Consider the following 23,312-nt stretch of genomic DNA (forward strand, 5'->3'; position numbering starts at 1 on the left):
ATATATATATATATATATATATATATATATATGTAGGGTAGGCAATAATGAACCCCTCAATCAAGATACTAATTCTGTTGTATTTCAAGTGACTTTTTCATGTTTAACATATACATTGCTAATGGTGATGGATATCTTGAACGTACGATATTAGACTGATTCATTTGTCATATTATTACAGCTTCATTAAAGAAGGATTGTTGTATTACTTGAAATTTTTTCCATTTATTTGCCCATGCTGTATGTTTTTCATAGCCCAGTGTAACACTTGTAACAAGGGTTAGAAATGCAGCCTTTTCAACATCATTTACGGGTCTTACATGTTTGTTATTTTGAAGGATGCTGCCTCAGCAAATACGATATACTAGTGTTACCTGAGTAACTGAGACATTTGTGTGAAAGGTTATCATCTCAGACACAGTTTTTGGATAAGGTTTTTCCATAGATCAGTGTAACACTTGTAACAAGGGTTAGAAATGCAGCCTTTTCAACATCATTTACGGGTCTTACATGTTATGTTACAATGCCCACAATAATATTTGTAATATTTTTGATGATCACCATTCAGCTTTTATTTTTCAACGGATTGAAGCGACTGATGGTATATTTGTGTTTTTACAATTTTGGACTTTTGAAGGATGCTGCCTCAGCAAATACAATGTACTAGTGTTACTTGAGTAACTGAGACATTTGTGTATATGTCGCACTTTACTTTCTTACCCTCTTCAGTTTTAGAAAAGAAATTCCATTTATTGTACTGCATACACATTAAGAATGTAAAAATAAAAGGAACCCAAAAATACTTACAGTGTATTTTGAAACTTTACGGCAGCAAGTTAAACTCTTGTCCTACTAAAACTTGCATGCATGACTTAATTAGCTAAAACTAAACTGTTGAAGGACAGGGAGAAGTTTGGACTGAGTCTGTATTGCACTCAATCAAATTTTGAATGGGTGTATGAGGTAGGGAATGCTAACTCAGCCAGAATGAACACACACACACACAAACATTACAAGCTTTACTGTTGATGATAATCAAAGAATATGATGGATTGCCTCAGCCATAATATGTACCTGTATTTCAATTTAATATTCACTGTATTATTTTATGAAATAAGAATTTTGCACATGATACAGTAATAATCAATACAAGTTTTTGTGCAATTATATATTAAAATATGATTAATCATTTAATTATAATAGAATTAGAAAATATTTTGTTATGGTGTGAACTAAATATTTGTTGAAAATATATGATCACATGTTAATATGTTTGGCCATTAGATACCATAATCCTCCTTGCTTCATCCAAAATGGTGAATATTGTTTCTTAAATAGAAATTACCTGAACCTCAAGATTACTATAAAGGGTGATTGATAGCCTATTCTGTGAATCCTAAAATTAAGAATTTGACAAAATAACCGCTGTTCAAAATTTTTAAAAACTTTTTTTTTAAAAGAAAAATTTATGACTCCTATAATAAATTCACTAGTGTGCCTTACATGTGTGATTATTAAAACTGATTGTTGGAACTAATAACTTTTCTGTATTTTGAATATATTATCCTAACAGTAAACATTCACAAGTTGCATGTTTATCTGAATGGTTGCACAAAGAAATGCATTAAAATAACCATTAGCTGCTTGTGTACTAATATAATAAAAAACCTGCCATCACAGTCTAAAAGCACATGAAGCTTAGGCTGTCATACCCGAGTTTAATATTCTGAGAGACATTTGTAACTTTAACATTGTGAAATAGGTTTGTGGATGAATTACAGCTAAAGATTGGGACAATATTGTGATTCTCTTACCCATTTTTGTGTTGAACAATAAACTTTTTTTTTTACTTTATTTTATTGCCAGTCAGAAACTACTAGGACTTTAAATTAGAATATACAGCTTATCTTGGTTTAATCATTCTTTACTAAAACTGTATTTTTTCACTTATGTTTTATTTTGTGGCTTAAATTTTATACTGCCTGTTCAAAGAATTATTTCTTTCATTCAGTTAAGAGTTATTGCTTTTTAACATTCGTAGTATATGACTTATGTTGCAAATTTTACAATAATATATGAGAGCTTTAACTATAATAAACCTGGAAATGTAATGTATCTAGGCTGTTTTTGTATTTTCATTTATTTCATTATTTAATTTACTAGAAAAAAATGTTGTATATTTGAAAATACACTGTTCATTAAGTCAATTAACACTTTGTGGAATTGTTGTTTCTTTTCAAAACTGAAAATTCAGCAGTTATATTACAAGCCAGAGACAAATATTTTAAATGCAGTCACACACATGAGAAAAGTAAACTTCAGGCCTAAAGAGAAAAAAAAAGTCTTAAGATGGTAATGGTTTGAATAGTTTAAAAAAAAAAACATTATTAGTTAAGAATAACCACTAATAGAAGTTTATCATTACAATACCTTATACTAACTACCTATATAGTGAAAGAGTTAAAAGGGCAGTGTTTATCTTTCATGCAAACAATTATATAATTTAGTATGATCATATCTGATATTGAAACAGAATATACTTGTATGGCCAATAAATTGTAAGAGTGTTGGTTTTCCTGATAATATATATATATATATACACACACATACTGTCATTATTTCTGTGCATTTCGTTGTATGTTAAGTATTATCTTTTGAAGTGGAATGTAGTGAAACATTGATTCCTAAATTTTGTCCTGAAATCTAACAAAAATTTAGTACACTATATTTTTATATTAAAATGCTTTTCATCTCACTTAAAGAAATTTCATTGGTGAATTATATTTTATTAGTTTCTACACATATAATTTTTTAGTTTTTCACATGAACTATTCAGTATTAAATATATTGATTAATTGTGCCTTGATAAAGTTTATAATAGTTAGGAAATTATTTAACTTTATAGTGAACTTGGAAGAAGAGCTAGAGAGGAAGCCATAAGAAAAAAGGAACTGTTAGCTAAAGGATACAATCTGCGAGTAGAACTTGGCAAACAAGGAAAGCAGAAGAAAGAAGAATACAAAGTGAATTCTTTTACTCATATCTCCTTCACTATCAATAAACCATGCTTATATTATCGCAGCTCATTTTATCCTGCCACCAATTGATAAAAATAAATAAGAATATAAATAAGAAAAAAAGAATATAATGTTGTATTATTGTTATAATCTGTTTATGTTTCAAATAAATCCAAACATTAAACACTGGACAGTGTTAAAAATGAATGATTCAATGGGTATTTCAGGTTTGAATAATGTGGTTCATTATTGAGGTAAAACTCGCATATTTACAAGATCATTACATCCAGCAGTATCATTTTCTGAATGTTATTAGAAGTATAATTATGGCTGGAGACGGCTTGAATGGGTAATGAAGAAAGACTTTAATATAAGTTTAACATAACAACAAATGTACAAGGTTTTGTCATCATCAGGTACCTTGTCGAAACGTTGTGCATTTGCTGTTATGTTAAACTTATATTAAAGTTTTTCTTCATTACCCATTCAAGCCGTCTCCAGCCATTATTAGTCTCAAAGTGGGTTCCTTGTCATCGAATTTATTAGAAGTGAATTTGCAGTAGGTTTTACCTTTGTATCATATGATAGTGTTATTTAATTAGATTTGTAACCTTTTAAGATTCTTTCAAAATTAGAATGAACCTTTGTTTATTTTCAAAGGCTTATTTAGAAAAACTGAGAAAGGAATATGAAGAAACTCAGAAAGTAAAGGAAGAAAAAGAAGGTTTGTAGAAAATTTTTTAACATAATGTTTGATAAACATGACACTTGTAAGATTGAAAAAGGTGATGTTCAGTAACGAGTTAATAAATACCTATATGTTTTTTCTTTCAGTGAATTTTTTCAATGAGTGGAAAAAGTATAAACAACCAATTTTAAAACAGCTATTGCAATTTACATAGACTGAAAGTTTTGATAGAATAATAGGTTAGACTAACTTTTAAGACAAATATACATGTGGCTTAATCACCTTTACAATGTTTTTGAAAGAGCACAAAGTATTTAGAAACATAAAAAGATTACAAAAGTAAAATATAACAGTAAGTGGGTGGTGATGACTAGCTGCCTTCCCTCTAGTCTTACACTGGTAAATTAGGGAAGGCTAGCAGTCTCCCCTATATGGAGATTATTACAGTCCATACATGTTGGTAGACACATGATGGAGCATGTCCATGTTCTGTTATTTTAATACTTAAATTTCTACCAGTCTCCCCTATATAGACATTATTACAGTCCATACATGTTGTTAGACATGTGATGGAGCATGTCCATGTTCTGTTATTCTAATACTTAAATTTCTACCAGTCACCCCTATATAGACATTATTACAATCCATACATGTTGGTAGACATGTGATGGTTCATGTTCTGTTATTCTAGTACTTAAATTTCTAACAGTCTCTCCTATATAGAGATTATTACAGTCCATACATGTTGGTAGACACATGATGGATCATGTCCATGTTTTTATTCATTTTTATTAAAATTATTTGGTTATCTATAAAAGTAAATAAATCGGGCTTTTTGTAACCTTGTTCTAAATGAAAAACTATGAAATAAAAAAAAAAATCTAGCTGTCCAGACTAAGCTAAACCATGGGCTGAAAGTGAGTCTGACATTTGTTTTTGTTAAGTGTTTTTCCTTTATTATATATGTATTTTTAATAAAAACAAAAACTTATTAAAACCATTGGTTTCTTTTAGAAATGAAAAAAGAAGCAGAAGAGAAGGAAAAAGTTGCATTAGAAAAATACAAAGTTGAAGAAGATGGTAGGTTTGTGGATAAAAGCTCTTGGCATTGCTTACAGACAAAATGTTTAATAGCTCTTGTACTTTTTAATATATATGTAAAGGATATTTTTGAAATTTGTTTGATTTGTATTTAATTGTGTTGAACTTTTAAATACTGAATAACAATCTATAAAACATTTAAACTATTTATTTAATACTGATGTAGTGATTTTTTTGTATTTCATTACAAAACATTTAAGTTATTTTTTAACGCTGATATGGTGATTTTTTTGTATTGTTTTAAAAAAACATTTGTTATAGTCACAAAATGTTTTAACATGAACTACAATTTGGTGGATTGCCAGACAAAAAAAATCAAAGATTGTCAGTAAGAATTTGGGAAACCCTCAAGAGCCACAGTTTGCCCATAATTAAGTGTGGGATTTGTTTATTTTCTTCCCATCCTACCATTTGACTCGAGCTGAAAGTTGGCTGTCTCTTGAATTTAATACATAGATTTGCGAAAGCAGTCAAATATTGTTACTGATTTTTATTAGAAATTAACATAGAATAATAAATTCACCAGTGATTTTGTTTAGAGATGCTGGATGCTTATGTTGTTAATGTCTGAAGGAATGCACATACATCACTGTAATGTTGTTATTGTCTGAAGGAATGCACACACATCACTATAATTATGTTGTTATTGTCTGAAGGAATGCACACACATCACTTTATTGATGTTTTTATTGTCTGAAGGAATGTACACACACACATCACTTTAATGATGTTATTGTTTGAAGAAATGCACACACACACATCACTTTAATGATGTTATTGTTTGAAGAAATGCACACACACACACATCACTTTAATGATGTTATTGTTTGAAGAAATGCACACACATCACTGTAATGATGTTGTTATTATTTGAAGGAATGCACACACATCACTTTAATGATGTTATTGTCTGAATGAATGCACACACATCACTAATGATGTTATTATTTGAAGGAATGCACACACACATCACTTTAATGATGATGTTATTGTTTGAAGTAATGCACACACATCACTTTAATGATGTTATTGTCTGAAGGAATGCACACACATCACTTTAATGATGTTATTGTCTGAAGGAATGCACACACATCACTAATGATGTTATTATTTGAAGGAATGCACACACATAACTTTAATATGATGTTATTGTCTGAATGAATGCACACTCATCACTTTAATGATGTTATTGTCTGAAGTAATGCACACACATCACTTTAATGATGTTATTATTTGAAGGAATGCACACACACACATCACTTTAATGATGTTGTTATTATTTGAAGGAATGCATGCACATCACTTTTAATGCACTTGCACACAAACATTGCTACTGAGAAAATTTAAACAAAGAAGATTTTGACTTTCTAACAAAGCAAATGTGTTGTGCATCTGTCATCTGTTTTGTATATGTTGATCCATCCAAGTATAAACTTTCATTGTATTAATTAAATGTAAAATATAGAAGTTAAAGCCAAGATGGCTTTATTACTGTGAACATTTTATCAGTTCATAATAACTGTAGCAAATGAAAAATATATCTAAGATGGCAATACTACTTTTGTTTTACATGAAAAGTTTTGGATTTTCAATCACTGAATTTTCATTTGTTAAAAAAATTCTAGAATATTTTACTCTATAATGCTGGTACACAAAACCAATTATGTATGCCTTTTTAACTTTGAGGAATCAAAAGTAAAATTATAAACTTGTGTTAGTGTAACAATAAAGCTTTTGTGTAAGAGCAGTAGTAGTACATTTCAGCAACACAGTTTTTAAAACTTTTTTCTCAAAGTGTTAATTTTCTTTTACAGGCTTTCTGTACATTCTTTAGTTTACTTAGGGTTTAATATGCAGCTTTTCATTTCACTTAGATTAAAATATGAAGGAAAATAAATGATTTTAGGGATAAGTTTATTCTGGTTCTTATGTTGGAGTGATACAGTTTAACAAATAATGAAGTGTCTGACATCTTAAATGTATTTGTGGTTAATTATTGTAACAAAATAAAATATATTAGCTTTCACAGAACATTTTTCTCTGGCCTTGAAATGTAGCAGTAGCATTTTTTACATTGTGTTATTTGATTTAGGCTGATTTTTTTTATTGAAAATGATATAACCAAGTTTTTGTTTCTTCACAATGTGATATCAAGATTTTTTCTTCTGTTTCTCTACGTCTTTGAGTTGTTAATGCTGATGCATGATTCAGGTTGTGAAGAGATCTTATGACTATCTATCTTAACATCATGTCGTTATCTATAATCAAAAAGTTATTTTAAAAATTCATATAATGAAGCTATTGTTTCTGACATGGCTACCAGTTACACTAATGCAGAAGGTCATATAAAATACAAAAGATGGCTTCTGGGAGAAGGCTCGGCATGTCTAACAGTAGATGATGGCTTTCTTGGTTGAAATTTCTCTGGAATAGTTCATGACTTTTCTCATAATTGTATTATTTTATTTTTTGGACCCCTTTAGTGATCATTTAGCTGTTGTCACCTATGTTTTTCTGACGATAAGGTGTTGGCTGATTTTCCAAAGCATGAGTTTGTGTGATATAAATAAATTAATATATGTATGTATGTGTGTGTGTGTGTGTGTGTATATATATATATTTTTTTTTTACTCATAACTGATGGAAGAAAAAAGTTTACATACATAAGTAAGGCTATGTGGGTTCTGTTGGGTATTTTGAGTTTTCCACAGAATTTTAAAGAAGGTTCAGAGATCAGACAGTCAATAGGTGACTGGAGATTGGAGAGTTTCTTAAGTTACTTATTTCTTTATCCTATACTTTGAAGACAATAAAATAAGAGGACAGAAATTTAAGATTTGAAAAATATAACTTAGGTATTTTTCTGATATGGTGATTGGCTTTTGGAAAGAGTTACCATTGGCTGTAATAGGATTGGGCATCTTACTAGGGTTTAAGATGATTTTCTAAAAATAAAGATTGGTTTAAATTTTTATTTGTTGCTCATTTGTTATCTTGCACTCATGATTTTATAGTTGTCTGGTGACAGGATTGGTGCTTCAGAGATGAAGCTAAATAGAATAGGATGGTGGAGCTTCTGTAATTCAAAAATTTGGTGTGTGTGTGTGTGATTCAACAGTGCATTTTATATTTGAAACCATAATTTTAAATTCATCATTTCAGTAGATGATTCTTAAGCTGTTTGATATTTTTTATTAACTGAATGACTTCTACATTCTTGAGATTATAAGAATGATGAATTTTAGGAAGTTACTTAAGAATATTCACCTTTGAATCACAGTTTTTTCTATATTTTTACTAATAGGTTTTTTGACTAGAATATTTTCTTGTAGGTTCATATAATTCTGTATACTTATTAAATATTGCATTGTTTTCTTAAAAGATAGCTTTGTCCAACTGATTTGTCAGTGATTTCTGTCAAAGTTTTACAAAGTTATTAATCTTTTGTGTGTGTGTGTGTGTGTGTGTAGGTGGGCAAGTGCTCAATGCAAATAATTGAAAGATATTAGACTCAAATGTATCTTGAATATACTGTTATAAGCTGTGTTAATGTATTGAAAATAAACACTAATGTTTTATGTGATAAAAAGTATGTAAAACATGTCATTAGAATTTTTCTTAAAATACTTGCTGCCATTTACTAAAAGTTTAATATCGTCATTTACTTGAGAATATTAGGTTTAATGTTCGGGATAAAATCTTCACTAGTTGCTTAGGGCAGAAGTTCTCATAATATAGGTTGAAACCACCAGGAAATTTAGGAGGACTCCTAAAGGGAATGATAATGGAGTTGGGAAGATGCACTAAATCTGTTTGAAGTTTTTGTTATGTGTGATTAAACAATGATACATTCAAAGAGCATTGCTTCCTCCTGTCAACCTCTTTACTGTCTTGTGCTATAAGTTTTAGAATTTAGTCTCTAAAAGTTATGAAATAGTTTAAAAAGTGAACTGTATGTTTAGAACTGCACTGTTGCAGTGGTATTTCTTTGTAAAATAATTCTTTAATATTCTCTGTTGATTTTTAGTTACCTGACAAATGGGGGGGTCTTGAGTTGTTCTCGTAAGAGGGATACCGAACTGAAAACATTTGATAACTTCTGGCTTAGTGAAAGATATTGCTCATTAATATCTTTGAAGCCTTCTCATAGTCTCTGTTTCATATAGCTTATGTTTAATACATTTACCAGACAAAAAACATCAGCAAGAGGAGCTTGACGTGTTACGCCACCGACAAGAAGAAAAGGTCAATGCCGAGAATGCTTTCAATACTCTAGATAAGAATGAAGATGGGATGTAAGTCTTCAGTGTAGAAATAATGTGTACTCTATTAATTATACATTACTAAATAAAAGTAAAAAAAAATTACTTTTAGATTTAATTTTGCACTACTGGTTTAAAGGTCATATCCTCTTCTATGTGAAGAATTATGTTCTTGGAAACTTTGTTAGTATTTTTAAGATAAATTTTTGTTTATTATTTGTAGAGTTAACAGTTCATGATTTTAATGCTGAAAGTTTGCATTTTTTGTAGATGAATAAAATCGTTTGTCTTACTTAAAATAGGAAAATGGAAATGGAAAGTAAGTCAATTTAAATTTTTATTCAAGACTGTTAAAGTCATATAAAGATTTAAAAATCATACATAATGTTGAAACTCTTGCAATACTTTCAGCTATTCTAAATTATATGATTAATTGATAGTGTTATTAACCCCAGACATACTCTTTGAATATTTCTGTATGTTTTATCAATTTCAGATTTTATATTGTCGTCTATTATAAATTTCTCTATAATTTTTTGTGTATGCATTATTTCATATATATATATGAAATATATATATATTGAAATACTTACTTAAGTATTTTTAGTTTTTATATTGTCATAAATCCCTACATAATTATGTCTACAGAGAGAGACAAAGTGTGTTTCTATTCTTTCTTCTTCCAAACACATTTTAATTGACCACCATTTCTTCACTTTTTAGAAGATTGACTTGAAACTTGTTAGGGTTATACCTTGGTCCAATACACCCAGATATTTTTTTTTATTTAGGCCTTTTTAAGGGTTTTATGGGGTCAACAGTTAAACAACTCAAAAATGTATATTTTGGGCTCCTGTATGGTCATATTTACAGCAGTCGAGTTTAGATTTGGCACAAATAAATTTTCATGCACTCAACAGATTGATTTACAAAAAAAAAGTGGGATTTGCCCAGAGCTCACAAAGAATAATAATTTTGTGGTTTTTTGGTCAATTTCTCAGCCATATTTCAACCAAGTTATAGGGGATTTGGTACAAAGATACTATTTTTACAGTTCCCATACATATACATACAAAAATGTTTGCTATGCCCATTTTTGGTCATTTGGTCAAAAGGTTAAATAAATCTGTAATTTTAGGGGTTTTGGTCAATTACTTAGCCTTGTTTCAATCAATTTACATGGAATTTGTTACAGAGGTACTCTTTGCAGTTCCCAAACAGAGATATAGGTAATTTTGAAACATTTGTCCTTTGTTCAATTTTTTTGGTGTGGAAAGTACAGTTTGGGGTTTTTATGAACTATTCATGTGTATATCAACCAAATTACATGGATGTGGTACAACAATACCGTCTTGCAGATCCCAAGCAGTGGTATAGACAGTTTTCGATTTTTCTGGTGTCAAAATTGGCCATGTTGGGATTGCGTGGCAGAGACCTATTGCATATTTCTGCTTATGTTCGTCTCTTTAACTTATTTTGTGTATTCATAATTTGATATATATATAAGAAGTACTTATTGAAGGACATTTTTGTATAAAATGTTAGATTTTTAAAGAATTTAATGTTTCAGTTTTAAAATTTTATTCCTTAGCCTCACTGTAGATGAACTTCAACAGTGTCTGAAGTTCGATCAGAATCGTGATGGGGTTGTGTCCAAAGATGAAGCTATGGTTCGTATTATTCAGATATTTTGCCATACAGAAACAATGAAATTTCATATTTTACAAGCATTTGTTTTCTTCATTGTACAAAGTATTAAAAATAGAAAAAAAAAAGATGCCTAAAGACTTACCATGTTAAAAATGATATCTACAGTTTCATGATTACACAATGATTGAAAGTCATTTTGACTGTACTTGTATATGGAGAGCCAATGAGTGTGTTATGTGTCATGAATTTAAAAGTGTAACTTCCTCAATGTGTTACATGTATTTGAACATTTGACTCCTATTTTATTGTGCTTTCAATTAAAACATTAAAAAAACATAAATGTTTTTATTTATCTATTTGACTTGAAACAAAAAACAAACCATTGTTGAAGATGTAAATATTGATAATCTTTTAATACACTGACTGATCTTTAGTTATTATAAATTATTGCATTGATAAGACTAATTGACAAATTCATATTGAGCATGTAAATTGTGAGGTATGACTATATTTTTTTTAAGGAAATCGTTAATAAGTTTCTTCTATGTTTAGCTCTTTCTACAAATGAAAGAAGAAATGGAATATGAGGAGTTTATCAGTACTGGTTGGATGATAATGAAGCCTATTTATATGATGGATATAGTAAGTAGATTATATTCTCATTATTATGACTGCATTTAGGCATATGAAATTTTCAAAGAATTGGTATGAATTATTTGATACATTAGTACATAATTTTCCAGTTATTTACAAATAAGAAATAACTTTAAATGTTCTTTTTTTAGATGTAAGTTTCCAATGTTTGATGAACAGTTAGATATACTTTTTCCTTTATTTTTTTAGAGGCAACATTTTTTGATGAAACCATTTTTAGTATCAAACAGTTTTTGGAGTGGATTCTTAGAAACACTTAAAACACTTGCACAATCATTTCTTACTATTGACAGAATTTTTGGGATGTTCTCTAAGTAAAACTAAGTTTGGTTGTAGCTTACTGTGGAAGTGACATACTATTGACAGAATATTTGGGATGTTCTCTACGTAAAAATAAGTTTGGTTGTAGCTTACTGTGGAAGTGACATACTATTGACAGAATGTTTGTGATGTTCTCTAAGTAAAACTAAGTTTGGTTGTAGCTTACTGTGGAAGTGACATACTATTGACAGAATGTTTGGGATGTTCTCCAAGTAAAACTAAGTTTGGTTGTAGCTTACTGTGGAAGTGACATACTATTGACAGAATGTTTGGGATGTTCTCTAAGTAAAACTAAGTTTGGTTGTAGCTTACTGCCAATGTTAAAGTTTTCTTTACACTTGCCCTTAGACTAAAGGATTTTATCCATCATAAAGACTGTTTTCCAATTACCCATTGTCCATAACTCATCTACATGTAGTGGGAGACAGTATGACCTCATATGTTGGCCAAACTAAGTAGTGTCTTAAAGTATAAGCACATTATTAACCTTACAGAAATATCAGTCAACACAGGTAGAAGAGGCAACAAATCTTCATACTCTGTGATAGGTATATCCAACTTTACATTTCTTGCTTCTACTAAGTCTGAAATCGAACTTTTGATAAAAGAAACCTTACTAATTAAAAAAATCCTTCTGTGTCGCAACAACATACAATCTTCATATGACTTAAAATTGTTCTACTGATATTTTGTTTTAACTCCATATATCTATTACTTTTATAATATTTGTTTTCATTCCTAATAGTGGAATCCTTCCTGATTCAAAACATGTTTTGTTCCCTTATATTCATGTCTTATTTTGTGACAATTATAGGCACATTTTCTGGCATATGAGTCCGAAATTAACAACTTTTAGAAATACAAAACAACCTAAGTATTTCATTTAAAATCTTATTTTCCCGAAATCTGAAACCTGCATATGTTTATAGTTTTTGGAAAGTTTTTCAAATCTATTGGTCAAACAAAGTATTTATGATATACGATTCCAGTATTACTTGTGGAGTAAAGTTTTACAACTTGGTAGAAAATTTAACTTGTGATCAATGGGCTTTGCAAAGTTATTAAAAATTTTGGAAAGCTCTTCAATTAGTAAATATTTACATACAGCACACTCGGAATACTCACCGTATGACATTAGCTCTTCAAGAATCTACTTTTATGGAACTTGTGAAGGCTTTTGCCTATGTGCAAAATTCTTTGATCTTTCAGATTACATAATTTTTAATATTTACAGACTTCTGCCCCAGAAACACCAGTCGTACATTCGTCTTCTGAAGAAGTGGCAAGAAAAGAGGATCATCACATTCAAGAAGATAATCAACATGAGGAACCAGTGGAAGGAGATAGTAGTGAAAATGTAATTATTTGTATTGTGGTTAAAGAGACTAATTTATATATATATATATATTTGCATTTTGTAAAGGCCTGAAGAAGAAAAGCCATACAAAGTAACTTGTGAATTTATACAATGTTTATTTGTATCTTGTTGTTATATTTTTAAAACAAATTTCTATTTTTCTCTTAAGTAATAAGTAAAATGTACAGGATAATTAGCTTTAAGTATTTCAGTTCAAAACTCTGTATTTCCATTTATAATGAACAGATATTTATTGGACAAGTCAGAATTACTAATGGAACTTTAAATTTTTTCCTTCTCTGCCTGTATCATTTTATGAGTATTATTCATATGATCATAAGTCACAGCAAAATGAGTACTTAACATTTGAAAAAACATTAACATATAAATATGCTATAATAATATTTTAAGTCAATGTTATAAAGAGTAAAATTGAGGTAATATTGTAATACATAGATCAATCAATCAATGCTTTGTGGATGAGTTAAGTGACATATTTGTAATGTTTATATTTTTTAAAATTCAGATTTACAAAAGAAAGAAATTAGAACATATTCTAGTGTTAGTAGTAATATCCTTCAAATGCAATCAATTTTTAAGAACTTAGGTAAGTTTTTTGACATTACCCCAATGGGACAACAATAAGTCTATGGGCTTACAGCACTAAAATCCAGGTTCCGATTCGGTCTTAGCTCCTTTCTTACAAAGGTATCTCAATCTTCTTTCTGCCCCCTAAGCATTGCTAAAAGAAGCTTGTTAGAAGATTTCTATGTTTGGCCAGTGATTTCTTCTCATTTTCAACCTGACAATGTTTCTGTGAATGAATACAATCAAGGCGATGAAAATTGATTCACTTTTTTTCCACCACCTTCTTATTTTGGTCTGTCACACACTACACTTTTTTTTTACAGCTGGTTAATCAAGTATGTGGTATATTACATGTTTCCTTTTCCTCTTAGTTCGCAGGCAGCATTGGTCAGATTTTTATGCTGTTAATGTTACCAGAATCCTTTACCACTCCTCTTATGTTGTCATATATCCAGACTGGTCCTTCCTCCCTAAGACCTCATTTACCTGGGAAGGCCATTTGGTTTCACACCCTTTTCTTTATCTCCCACCTGTACTCCAACTCTGATCCTGATTGGCTTCCTTGTCAGGTTTGCTCACTGAGGTGTTATGTGGCAAGTACCACCTCCTTTTGGAGTTCACATTCCCGACCTTTTAATCCCTGGAACCTTTCTGTTTCTCGTGAACTCTTCCCTGTCACACTAACTGGTTGGGTTCATCAACTCTTTAGACTGGCTTATTCAGACTTATCCATGGAAGGTCACTGTCTCCTTAACACTTCTTTTCATCAAATGTTTCATATCACCATGTCTTTGGCTGCCCATCTTTGTCATCTGTTGGAAGAAATCATTCAGGCCAGAATGTGGACTACTCCCTATTCCTTTGTCACTAATTATCTGCACTATATGGCTGTATCTTTCTCGGGTGGATATCGTCTCCCTCCTGTGATGATTCTACACACGTCCATTCGCCTTTGACTTGGGTATGTCTTTTCACAACATTTAATTTATGTTTGCTTTTCAGGAACCATCTTTTACCACTACTCATAGGATCCCACCTTGTGGTAAGTGTTGCCTGGTCAGGTGTGCTTTTACTCAAACCCACACTATATACCGGTAGAATTATATTGCTTTCTGTAGAGATTGGGCGTTCTGCAAGACTGCTAGTGGCATGCCTAGTGGTATATACTTGTGTCTAGAGGTATCCTTATGTTTAATACAATGGTGGACTGTAACTCGTGGACTATCATGACTAAATCATTTCTGCCCATTCCTGCCAACCCTTTGATTGCATAACTTGGGGATAGTCTGATTTTCAGAGTAGGAAATTGTGGACACCCATTGCACTTTCTCCAATGTGATATTCCTCTGGACTCCACACCACATTTACCCCCCTCCTTTTTCTCCAAGTGGAGCATGGGTGTCCTCACCACTTACCTGTTCCTAGTCACTGGGGTGGAGGACCAAGAAGCTTCCTCCTAAGTGTGAAGTAGAAATTTACCTTACAATACATGGACCAATTGTCAGTTGGATCAGGACCAGCCTACATGGGACCCTCCTCATAATACTGGGTTCAGGATGACACTGCCCTGTTCCCATGGTTGAGTGCAGTAGAGGCCCCCCTTCTCATTAATTCTGGTGGCAGGAAGGTTTCCTACCTTGCTCCTACGGTTGAGTTTGGGAGACTTTGTCTGCCTCATAATTCAGGCAACAGGACGTATGTACACTGTTCCTACGGTTGAACAAATGTTCCACATCCATTTCATAATTCTGGGTGCAGGATGTCTTCCATGCATTTACGGTTGAATGAGTTACTGTTCAACTAGTAGTGCTAAATAGTTAAAGGGGAGTGCTGGTTTTGATACATCTGTATTTTATTTTGCAAACTTGTACATATATATGCTGTGTATCAGTCATACATTATCATCGTCGTGTAACTATTTTTTCTTTTAGATTTGTTTAATTTGTTAGAATGTCTTAAATTTAACATCACGTGGAAACTGCTTTACAAGTCTACAATGTTTTTCAAATTTGATATATGTATTAAAAATTATATTTATTCATAGGAAATTTATCATCCTCCAATAAATGAAGATGATTTGGATAAAGAAGAATTTGATGATGAGAATCCTCATCCCCAAGTTCAGGAAGATGAACAAAAACCACCAGAAAAACAAGAACCAAAATACGATGAAGAAACACAAAAAATAATTGATGGTAAATGCTTGTATTTTAGTTTTCAAATAAACTTAAAGCTCAAAAACTTGCAGTTTTTTCTTGTTTTGTATATGGGATTAATTACGTAAAAACTGTATTGTTTCATCAGGAAAAAAGTTTAATTTGGAATATAAAAATAGTGACATGTATAAACAGAAGTTGTTTTTTAATTATTAAAATATATTTCTAACAAGCATTTCTGATAATTATTGTGAATTGTTTAAATTTTTACAACAAAGCATTGTTTGGATCTATATCATACCTGAGGAAGACAGACCAATGCTCTGTTGAAACATGTAGTACGTATTCAAATATTTCATTATGCTTGCAAATCATTGTGTCTTATATATACAAGCTTCCTAGCATAAAGCATCTCTACACAAACATCCATGTTTAATTTGATCTTATATAATGGTGCTTTATTCTTTATTTAATAATTCAGTCACACTAAAAAAAAATTCCTTCATTATGATTTTAAAACTTATGAAACTAGAAATTTTCTCTTTCATGACTTTTTCAATACATAAAAAATGTTTGTACTTGATAATTATCATAACAACTGTGTATAATTTTAACTTTGATTTTATCTAGCTGCTAATGAAGCAAGAGAAGAATTTTCTAAAGCAGAAAAAGAATATAAACGGATAAGCGATGAAATTGGGTAAGGCGAATTTATATCCTGATCATTTGAATCTGATCTTTTATATTTTGTATGACACAATAGGTTTGTACAAATCTGGCTTTTTAAATGTGCAGTGCTGTGTGCATTAATTGTTTATTGGTTGTACTGAGCCTAAATTAAAATAATTGTTTCAGGAATATGTATGAAAGTAGAAAATTAGTGAGTATAAAAATCTAAGTTCAGTGTTGTTATGTTACCCTGAAAATATTAGTTATCAGTATAAACAAGATATTGCAATTACTGAAGATACTGTGAAAGATATCAAGCACTAATTATTTTTAGCTCTAACTGCTGCAGCTAATAAAGTTAGTTGAACACATTTCTTAAATATTTGTGACTACAATCTAATAGGAGATCAACAAGCCCATGATTAAGAGCGGGTATATAACCAAGTTTGAAATTAAAAAAATTATCTGAAATATTCAGAAATAATTAACTTTTTTTCCTTTCTTTCTTTTGCCGTGTGAGTTGGTCATTTTCGTACAACTTTGAAGGAAAGATATTATTTCTTTTTTCAATGCCATTGGCACAAATATGTTCTCCCCTCTCAAACACTGCCACGTGAATTTGTAATTTTTGTACCTCCTCAAAGAAATGATATTCCCCTTCAAACTTTCCCATTTAGTGTATCTAAAAATAAAGGTGACATGAGAGATTGTTTATTCATGAACTTGGTAGTGAGAGTTAAATCCCTTCAACTATATCAATAATTGAATGTTGTACTTTATTTGAAGATAATCTTTCAAAAATGTGTAGATAAAGATTTACAAATGTTTGTTCAGTAATTTTCTATGCACACACACACACACACACACACACACACACACATCTTGAACATTCTTAATAAATTATTAAGTTAACCTGTTTGTTTTTGATGATTAAAAAAATCATTGGTATTTGGATTTTCGTATGTGTAGTTTACAATAAGTTCCTTTATAAAAATATTGGGTGTTTTTTTTTTTCAATTATCCCAATCAAAATTGTGGTGTAATGATATAAATCAAATTTGAAAGTTGGTTTCACCTGATTTTTTAAATCTTGAATTTTGTTTGAAAAAGACAAACAGAGCTCACCAAAACATTCTTTTTCAGTTTCTGTTTTGTTGCAGTTATTGGAAATTATAATTAATGATTACACCTTGGAGTTTGCCTAGTATTTAATGTGCCAGGTTGTAGATTGGACGGTTGAAGGTTTGATATGTCACTGAACATGCTTCGTATTTTCAGCTGTATGGTTGCTCTATATGTGACAGTCAGTCCTGTTAGTTGGATAACTTCTGAATTAGGAGTCTGATGTTGCTATTTAGCATGTGTTCTCATGAGGTGTAATTCAGGTTGAAAATAAAAACATCAATATGACTATATAATGGAAATGTAAAATAAGAAGTGAGAGAGTATAGATTTATGAGATGAAATTTCATTAAGGCTTTTTAAAAGTTTTTAAATATTTTGATGGTACACTGAATTAACATGTAACATTGTTTAACCTATTCTGACACAAGTTTTTGTTTTAATCACTTATTTTTTCATTCTAGGAATACTGAACAAGTGTTGGAAGTAGATTTTGGTCCAAATGAAGAATTTTTTACCCTCAAAGGTCAATGTTTTGAAATCACAGATCGAGAATATACATACTCTCTGTGCCCTTTTGATCGAACTTCACAGAGGCCCAAGGATGATGGTTCAGAGACTAATTTAGGGTAAATCATAAATCTGAAATACTTGGTTCAACCACTAGTTATAATGTAAGTCTAATAGCTAAAACATGTGGCTTTTAGACATCATATTAACTCTCTCAACATGAACTGAGCTGATTTGACTGGCCACATGACCTCTTTGTACTCATATAAAGTCTTTATAGATTTGATACTACTAACTTTTAATATAGTATGTATATCTTCACAAAATTTGCAGTCTTTTAGTAAACATAAGTCTTTCAAATACAAAAAATCATAATTTTTTAAAAGTATTCTAAATAAACTAAAAAGTTTTTCGTGAATACATTAGTATTTGTGTTGAATAGTCCATGTTTAAAGTGATTTTCTTGTTAAGATTAAAAATACTTTTCTTCAACTCAGATTTGATTTGTGTAATTTCTAAAACCTCCTAAATAAATACATTTCAAATGTTTGTTTTATATTTTATCTGTAACTCTATACAATTGGACCGACCTCGTAACCACCAAAAAAAACCTAAATTACCCTTTTTCTTTTTAGAATGACTTCAAAATGTAACATGAAACTACATTTGTTTATCATAGGTAGCTTTAAGCTCGTAACAATATACATCTATTTATAACTAAATTTTATTGTTTTATTGCCCTTTGAACCATGTCTAACTATTATTCGTGCCATTTTAAGTTGTAAGTCACTTGGGAAATGTAGAGCTCACATTATGCTATTGAATTACATTACCTATGAGCTACTCGCATGTGTGCCTCATTAAACATTTTTATTATATTATTATTATTTATTTTACCCAATTTAACATTAACTAACCTAAAAAAATCCCAATTTTGAAATTTTAGTTACTTTTGTAGTAATAAATAAAGAATAAACATGAAAAACAAAAAATAAAGTACTCACCCAAATCTTTTTTCTTGATGTTGATTGTCAATGATACTTAACCCGACTTTTTTATATTAATAGTAGTAATGCACTAAATAATTTGTATTTAATTAAATAATACACAAAAGAACAGAATAGTAACATGCAATAAGTAGACAATTTCCTTTAACTATCACAATTTTTCTGGCTTTCTAACTATACTTTCTAAACAAAATCATTCAAGCTAGTCATTATCTTTCCAGTGGGAATGAAGCTTGTACAGTGAAACTGACAATTCTCCATTCAGAAAACAACATTATATAATATGTCATTTGATAGATGAAAATCTTGGCTTTCTATTGGTTATAGATAATATAGAATTAAACATAACAGAAAACTATTAACAAATCTTGAAAGAGAGGATGTGACAGGTGGGTGTGGCATGAGGGGTCTGATTTTCTATTTGATGGCTTTGTAACCAAACAAAATTGAAGGCTATAGAAATTATGGTTTGTCTGAGCAGTGATGATTTTATAGTGAGTAATTTACATTGAATTTCCTACTTATTGGAGGGGTGGTGGGTAAAATAGAGAAGAGGAGATGCCTAGAGAAAATGCATCACACTAGGGAAAATATAGGATTTTTTAAAATATTGCCTTATAAAATTAAGAAATTGACTTATATACTATTAAAATATGGATTATTAGCTAAGATATTTTGCTATACTAATTGGTATAACATAAAAAAAAGTAGATTCATAAAATTTTGAATGTAAGGCACTAAAACCTCGTGACATGAGCAGTAAAGGGTGCCTGTGGCAATAAGGTTAATTCAGATGGTCTGTATTTTTTATAGCTGATTTAATAATCAGTCTTGAATTTGGTAGATTGGAAGTAATGTTTTTAAACAGTTAATATTAACTAAAATCAGTATGAGTAGTAGTTCACAAGTCTAATGCTTGCTTTAGAAAGGATGAACATTCCTTGACATTAAGAACAAGAAATATATTATGATGTATAGAAACAATATAATATAAATATAATGTATTTTTTCTGTGTACTGCTACAGACGTTGGGGTCGGTGGGTAGGGCCTGAAGAGAATAAGTATTCCAAGATGAAATATGAAGGGGGTGTAACTTGTTGGAATGGCCCAGCTCGGTCAGTTATTGTAAGTATTTTAGATATACGTGTATACATAGTATTGATAGGTAATTGTTTCAGATGTAAAACATTTTTTATGCTTTCTTTTTTTACATGTTTATTAAAGTATTTGTGTGTGTATGTAGCACTGCCTATGTAGGGATGGCTTGGATTGTTCATTGATTGTATTTTAAATATCTTCTCAATGGGTAATCAGAACCTTACAATACTATACAGTGTTTTCTTTTATAACAATATCTATGCAATGACTGAGTCACAAGTTCTGGAAATGTCTGTAAATATCATAGCTAGAAGTGTAAATTTTTTATTCTTCTTTCTTTTACTTATCTTTTATTACATGATAACTCAAAAACCAAAACAGTGATGTCAACCAATTTTGCTGAGGTGATATAGTTTCAGATGGAGTATCCACTTTTATAAGTATCATTAATAACTAGTAGTGATTTGAAAAAAAAACAACATAATTTTAGTGTAAACGATGTTATCATTACCCCTTGAAAAAGCTCCTTTAAAAAGCTCAAGTACTGTGTAAAACAGAAATTACCTGCCAATAATAGATAAACAATAAATATTACAGATGGAACCATATTATATTTAGAACTTGGTTATAAATACAACATTCCTATGTCTATTGAAACACTGCATTAAAAAACTAAGCAAACAAATAATAAAACACTTTTAAAAAGGAAGTAAATATAGGGGATGGCTAATACCAATCCTTCAAAAACAATGCAAACAAGATAATAGGGATGGCATTTGTAGTAGAATGTTAACAGAAAAAAATAGGATAAATTAAACTCAATTGTGATTGAATAGTTTTATATATATATTGCTATATCTTAATTCTTGCCTGTGCTATTATGTAGAGATGATACAAATGCCATCCTTACAATCTTGTTTACCTTGTTTTTGAAGGATTAATATTAGCCATGTATACATTTACTTCCTTTTTTTTTGAAAAGTTTTTTCTTTACTTGTATAATAAGAAACTACTTAAAAAAGGTGTTTATTTCAGGATTCTAATTTGGTTTTCTATGATGAGCCATGTACATATTGTTCATGTTTAAGATTTTAGCTAACATTTTAGTATACACACTTTTTCCCTTTCTTGTTAAGACTTTTAACTTAGTGACGTATAAAAGAATAGAAAAGGTGGTTCAACTTGTATATATTGCCACTATAAAAATTTCAACATTTAATATGTGCACAATATAGAACCACTTTCATGGTTACTATAATTATAGATGTGATTTCATGATGAAAAGATGAATGTCTAAAATATTTGTAGTTGTGTAAAACTTACTCTTTTTGAAGTAGAACAACTATCAGTTGGAATGTAAATAGTGTAAAACTTACTCTTTTTGAAGTAGAACAACTATCAGTTGGAATGTAAATAGTGTAAAACTTACTCGTTTTGAAGTAGAACAACTATCAGTTGGAATGTAAATAGTGTAAAACTTACTCGTTTTGAAGTAGAACAACTATCAGTTGGAATGTAAATAGTGTAAAACTTGCTTGTTTTGAAGTAGAACAACTATCAGTTGGAATGTAAATAGTGTAAAACTTACTCTTTTTGAAGTAGAGCAACTATCAATTGGAATGTAAATAGTGTAAAACTTATTCTTTTTGAAGTAGTACAACTATCAATTGGACTGTAAATAGTTTTTCTTATGCATAAGTGACTTAATTCTAGAGAAAAAAAAAATATATATATATAGACTGAAACTAGTTACATATAATAGTTTTAAGCAATAAAACAATATTTTCAAAGTGGTTATCATGTAATATACATTTGTATTATGTAGGTGAACTTACAATGTGGAGTACAGAATATATTAACTTCTGCTTCTGAACCAAGTCGCTGTGAGTACTTATTTGAATTCACAACACCAGCCATGTGTTTTACTCCTCTCAGTCAAATGGATGAAACAGAACATGTTCATACAGAACTATAACTCGAATCTTTCTTATCTCTCAACATATACACAGGCGTTATGAAATTTGGTATTCTTTGTTTTTGAAGAACTTCTCTACATTGCTTTTTGTAATTTAATTAGTCATAAATACAGCAGTATTATTAAAGTGTTTAAGTTGGTAAATTGGAAAGAATGGCCATATAACTATATCTTACTAAGTGTAATGCATAAGGAGCTGCTTGTTAAAAAGAGAGAAAGTAAGACAAAGATATTGTGGAATTTAATGTTATTAATGGTGCTTAATGAGATTAGTATTGATGCTGTGAAATATATGGGGATTAGAAGATAAGGAAGAATGTGTTTAAAATGAGATAAAACTTCAGTTGTAATAAATTCGATTCAAAAGTCAGTTGTGCTTAGTAAAATCTTTAAAAGAAAAAGTCTGAATTGAAAAATTTGATTTTTTTGTATAAGATATTACATGTGTTTGGTTTCTGTATACCATAGCCACTGAGAGAAAACTGTATTGTAATAATAGAATAATACATTTAAAATTGCACTTCTTAAATAAATAGTTTTAATAACATTCTTAAAATGTTATTGCTTATTGTTCATAATCATTTTTCTGATAATTGTATTTTGTCATAAAATATTAACATAGTTTTTGATGTCTATCTAAAAAAACTAAAATTACTAAGATGACCAACAATAATATTTTTTCTGCTGAAAACAATTTAAATTATTAGAAATTGCAGACTTTAGCTTTTTATCTAGGTTTTTGTTATAGAATTTAGTAACTACATCCATTCACTACTCACTCATTCTTAATGAATTTGTATACTTTATAAAGAATCAAAAATTCAAATATTCAAACTCACAATTTTGAATATTGTTGAAAAAACTTAATTTAAGCTTCAAGTTGAAATTATGTAATTAAAGTAGCTTTCATTAATTCTTTGCACTTGTTTTCAGTTTTATTTGAATGTTTGTGAAGAAGGAAACAGAAAGTTCCTTTAAAGTCAGTTGGCTCGTTGAATTTTTAGGGTTAGGAATTACACTTATTAATATAATGTGAGATATCATTTTTAGAAGATCCTAATTATGAGGTTTATGAAAACAGTTAAGCATGCATTTTAATGGTTGAGGTTTGGTATATATATATATATATATATATA

At 29.9% G+C, this 23,312-nt stretch overlaps 1 protein-coding gene across 1 annotated transcript in view; it reads left to right on the top strand.

The window, feature by feature from the left end:
- Positions 1 to 23,303, top strand: part of LOC106457458 (glucosidase 2 subunit beta-like) — a 45,971-nt gene extending 22,668 nt beyond the window's left edge. The window contains exons 6-17 of the mRNA XM_022383404.1: positions 2,906 to 3,023; positions 3,678 to 3,741; positions 4,720 to 4,785; positions 8,996 to 9,101; positions 10,660 to 10,738; positions 11,271 to 11,360; positions 12,928 to 13,050; positions 15,683 to 15,833; positions 16,425 to 16,494; positions 18,050 to 18,214; positions 20,129 to 20,228; positions 22,027 to 23,303. Of these exons, the coding sequence (XP_022239112.1) occupies positions 2,906 to 3,023; positions 3,678 to 3,741; positions 4,720 to 4,785; positions 8,996 to 9,101; positions 10,660 to 10,738; positions 11,271 to 11,360; positions 12,928 to 13,050; positions 15,683 to 15,833; positions 16,425 to 16,494; positions 18,050 to 18,214; positions 20,129 to 20,228; positions 22,027 to 22,176 (1,282 nt within the window). The 3' untranslated portion in view covers positions 22,177 to 23,303. The remainder of the gene's footprint in view (positions 1 to 2,905; positions 3,024 to 3,677; positions 3,742 to 4,719; positions 4,786 to 8,995; positions 9,102 to 10,659; positions 10,739 to 11,270; positions 11,361 to 12,927; positions 13,051 to 15,682; positions 15,834 to 16,424; positions 16,495 to 18,049; positions 18,215 to 20,128; positions 20,229 to 22,026) is intronic.
- Positions 23,304 to 23,312: the final 9 nt, after the last annotated feature.

The sequence above is a fragment of the Limulus polyphemus genome, unplaced genomic scaffold (genome assembly GCF_000517525.1).
Source record: "Limulus polyphemus unplaced genomic scaffold, Limulus_polyphemus-2.1.2 Scaffold334, whole genome shotgun sequence".
Classification (NCBI taxonomy): domain Eukaryota; kingdom Metazoa; phylum Arthropoda; class Merostomata; order Xiphosura; family Limulidae; genus Limulus; species Limulus polyphemus.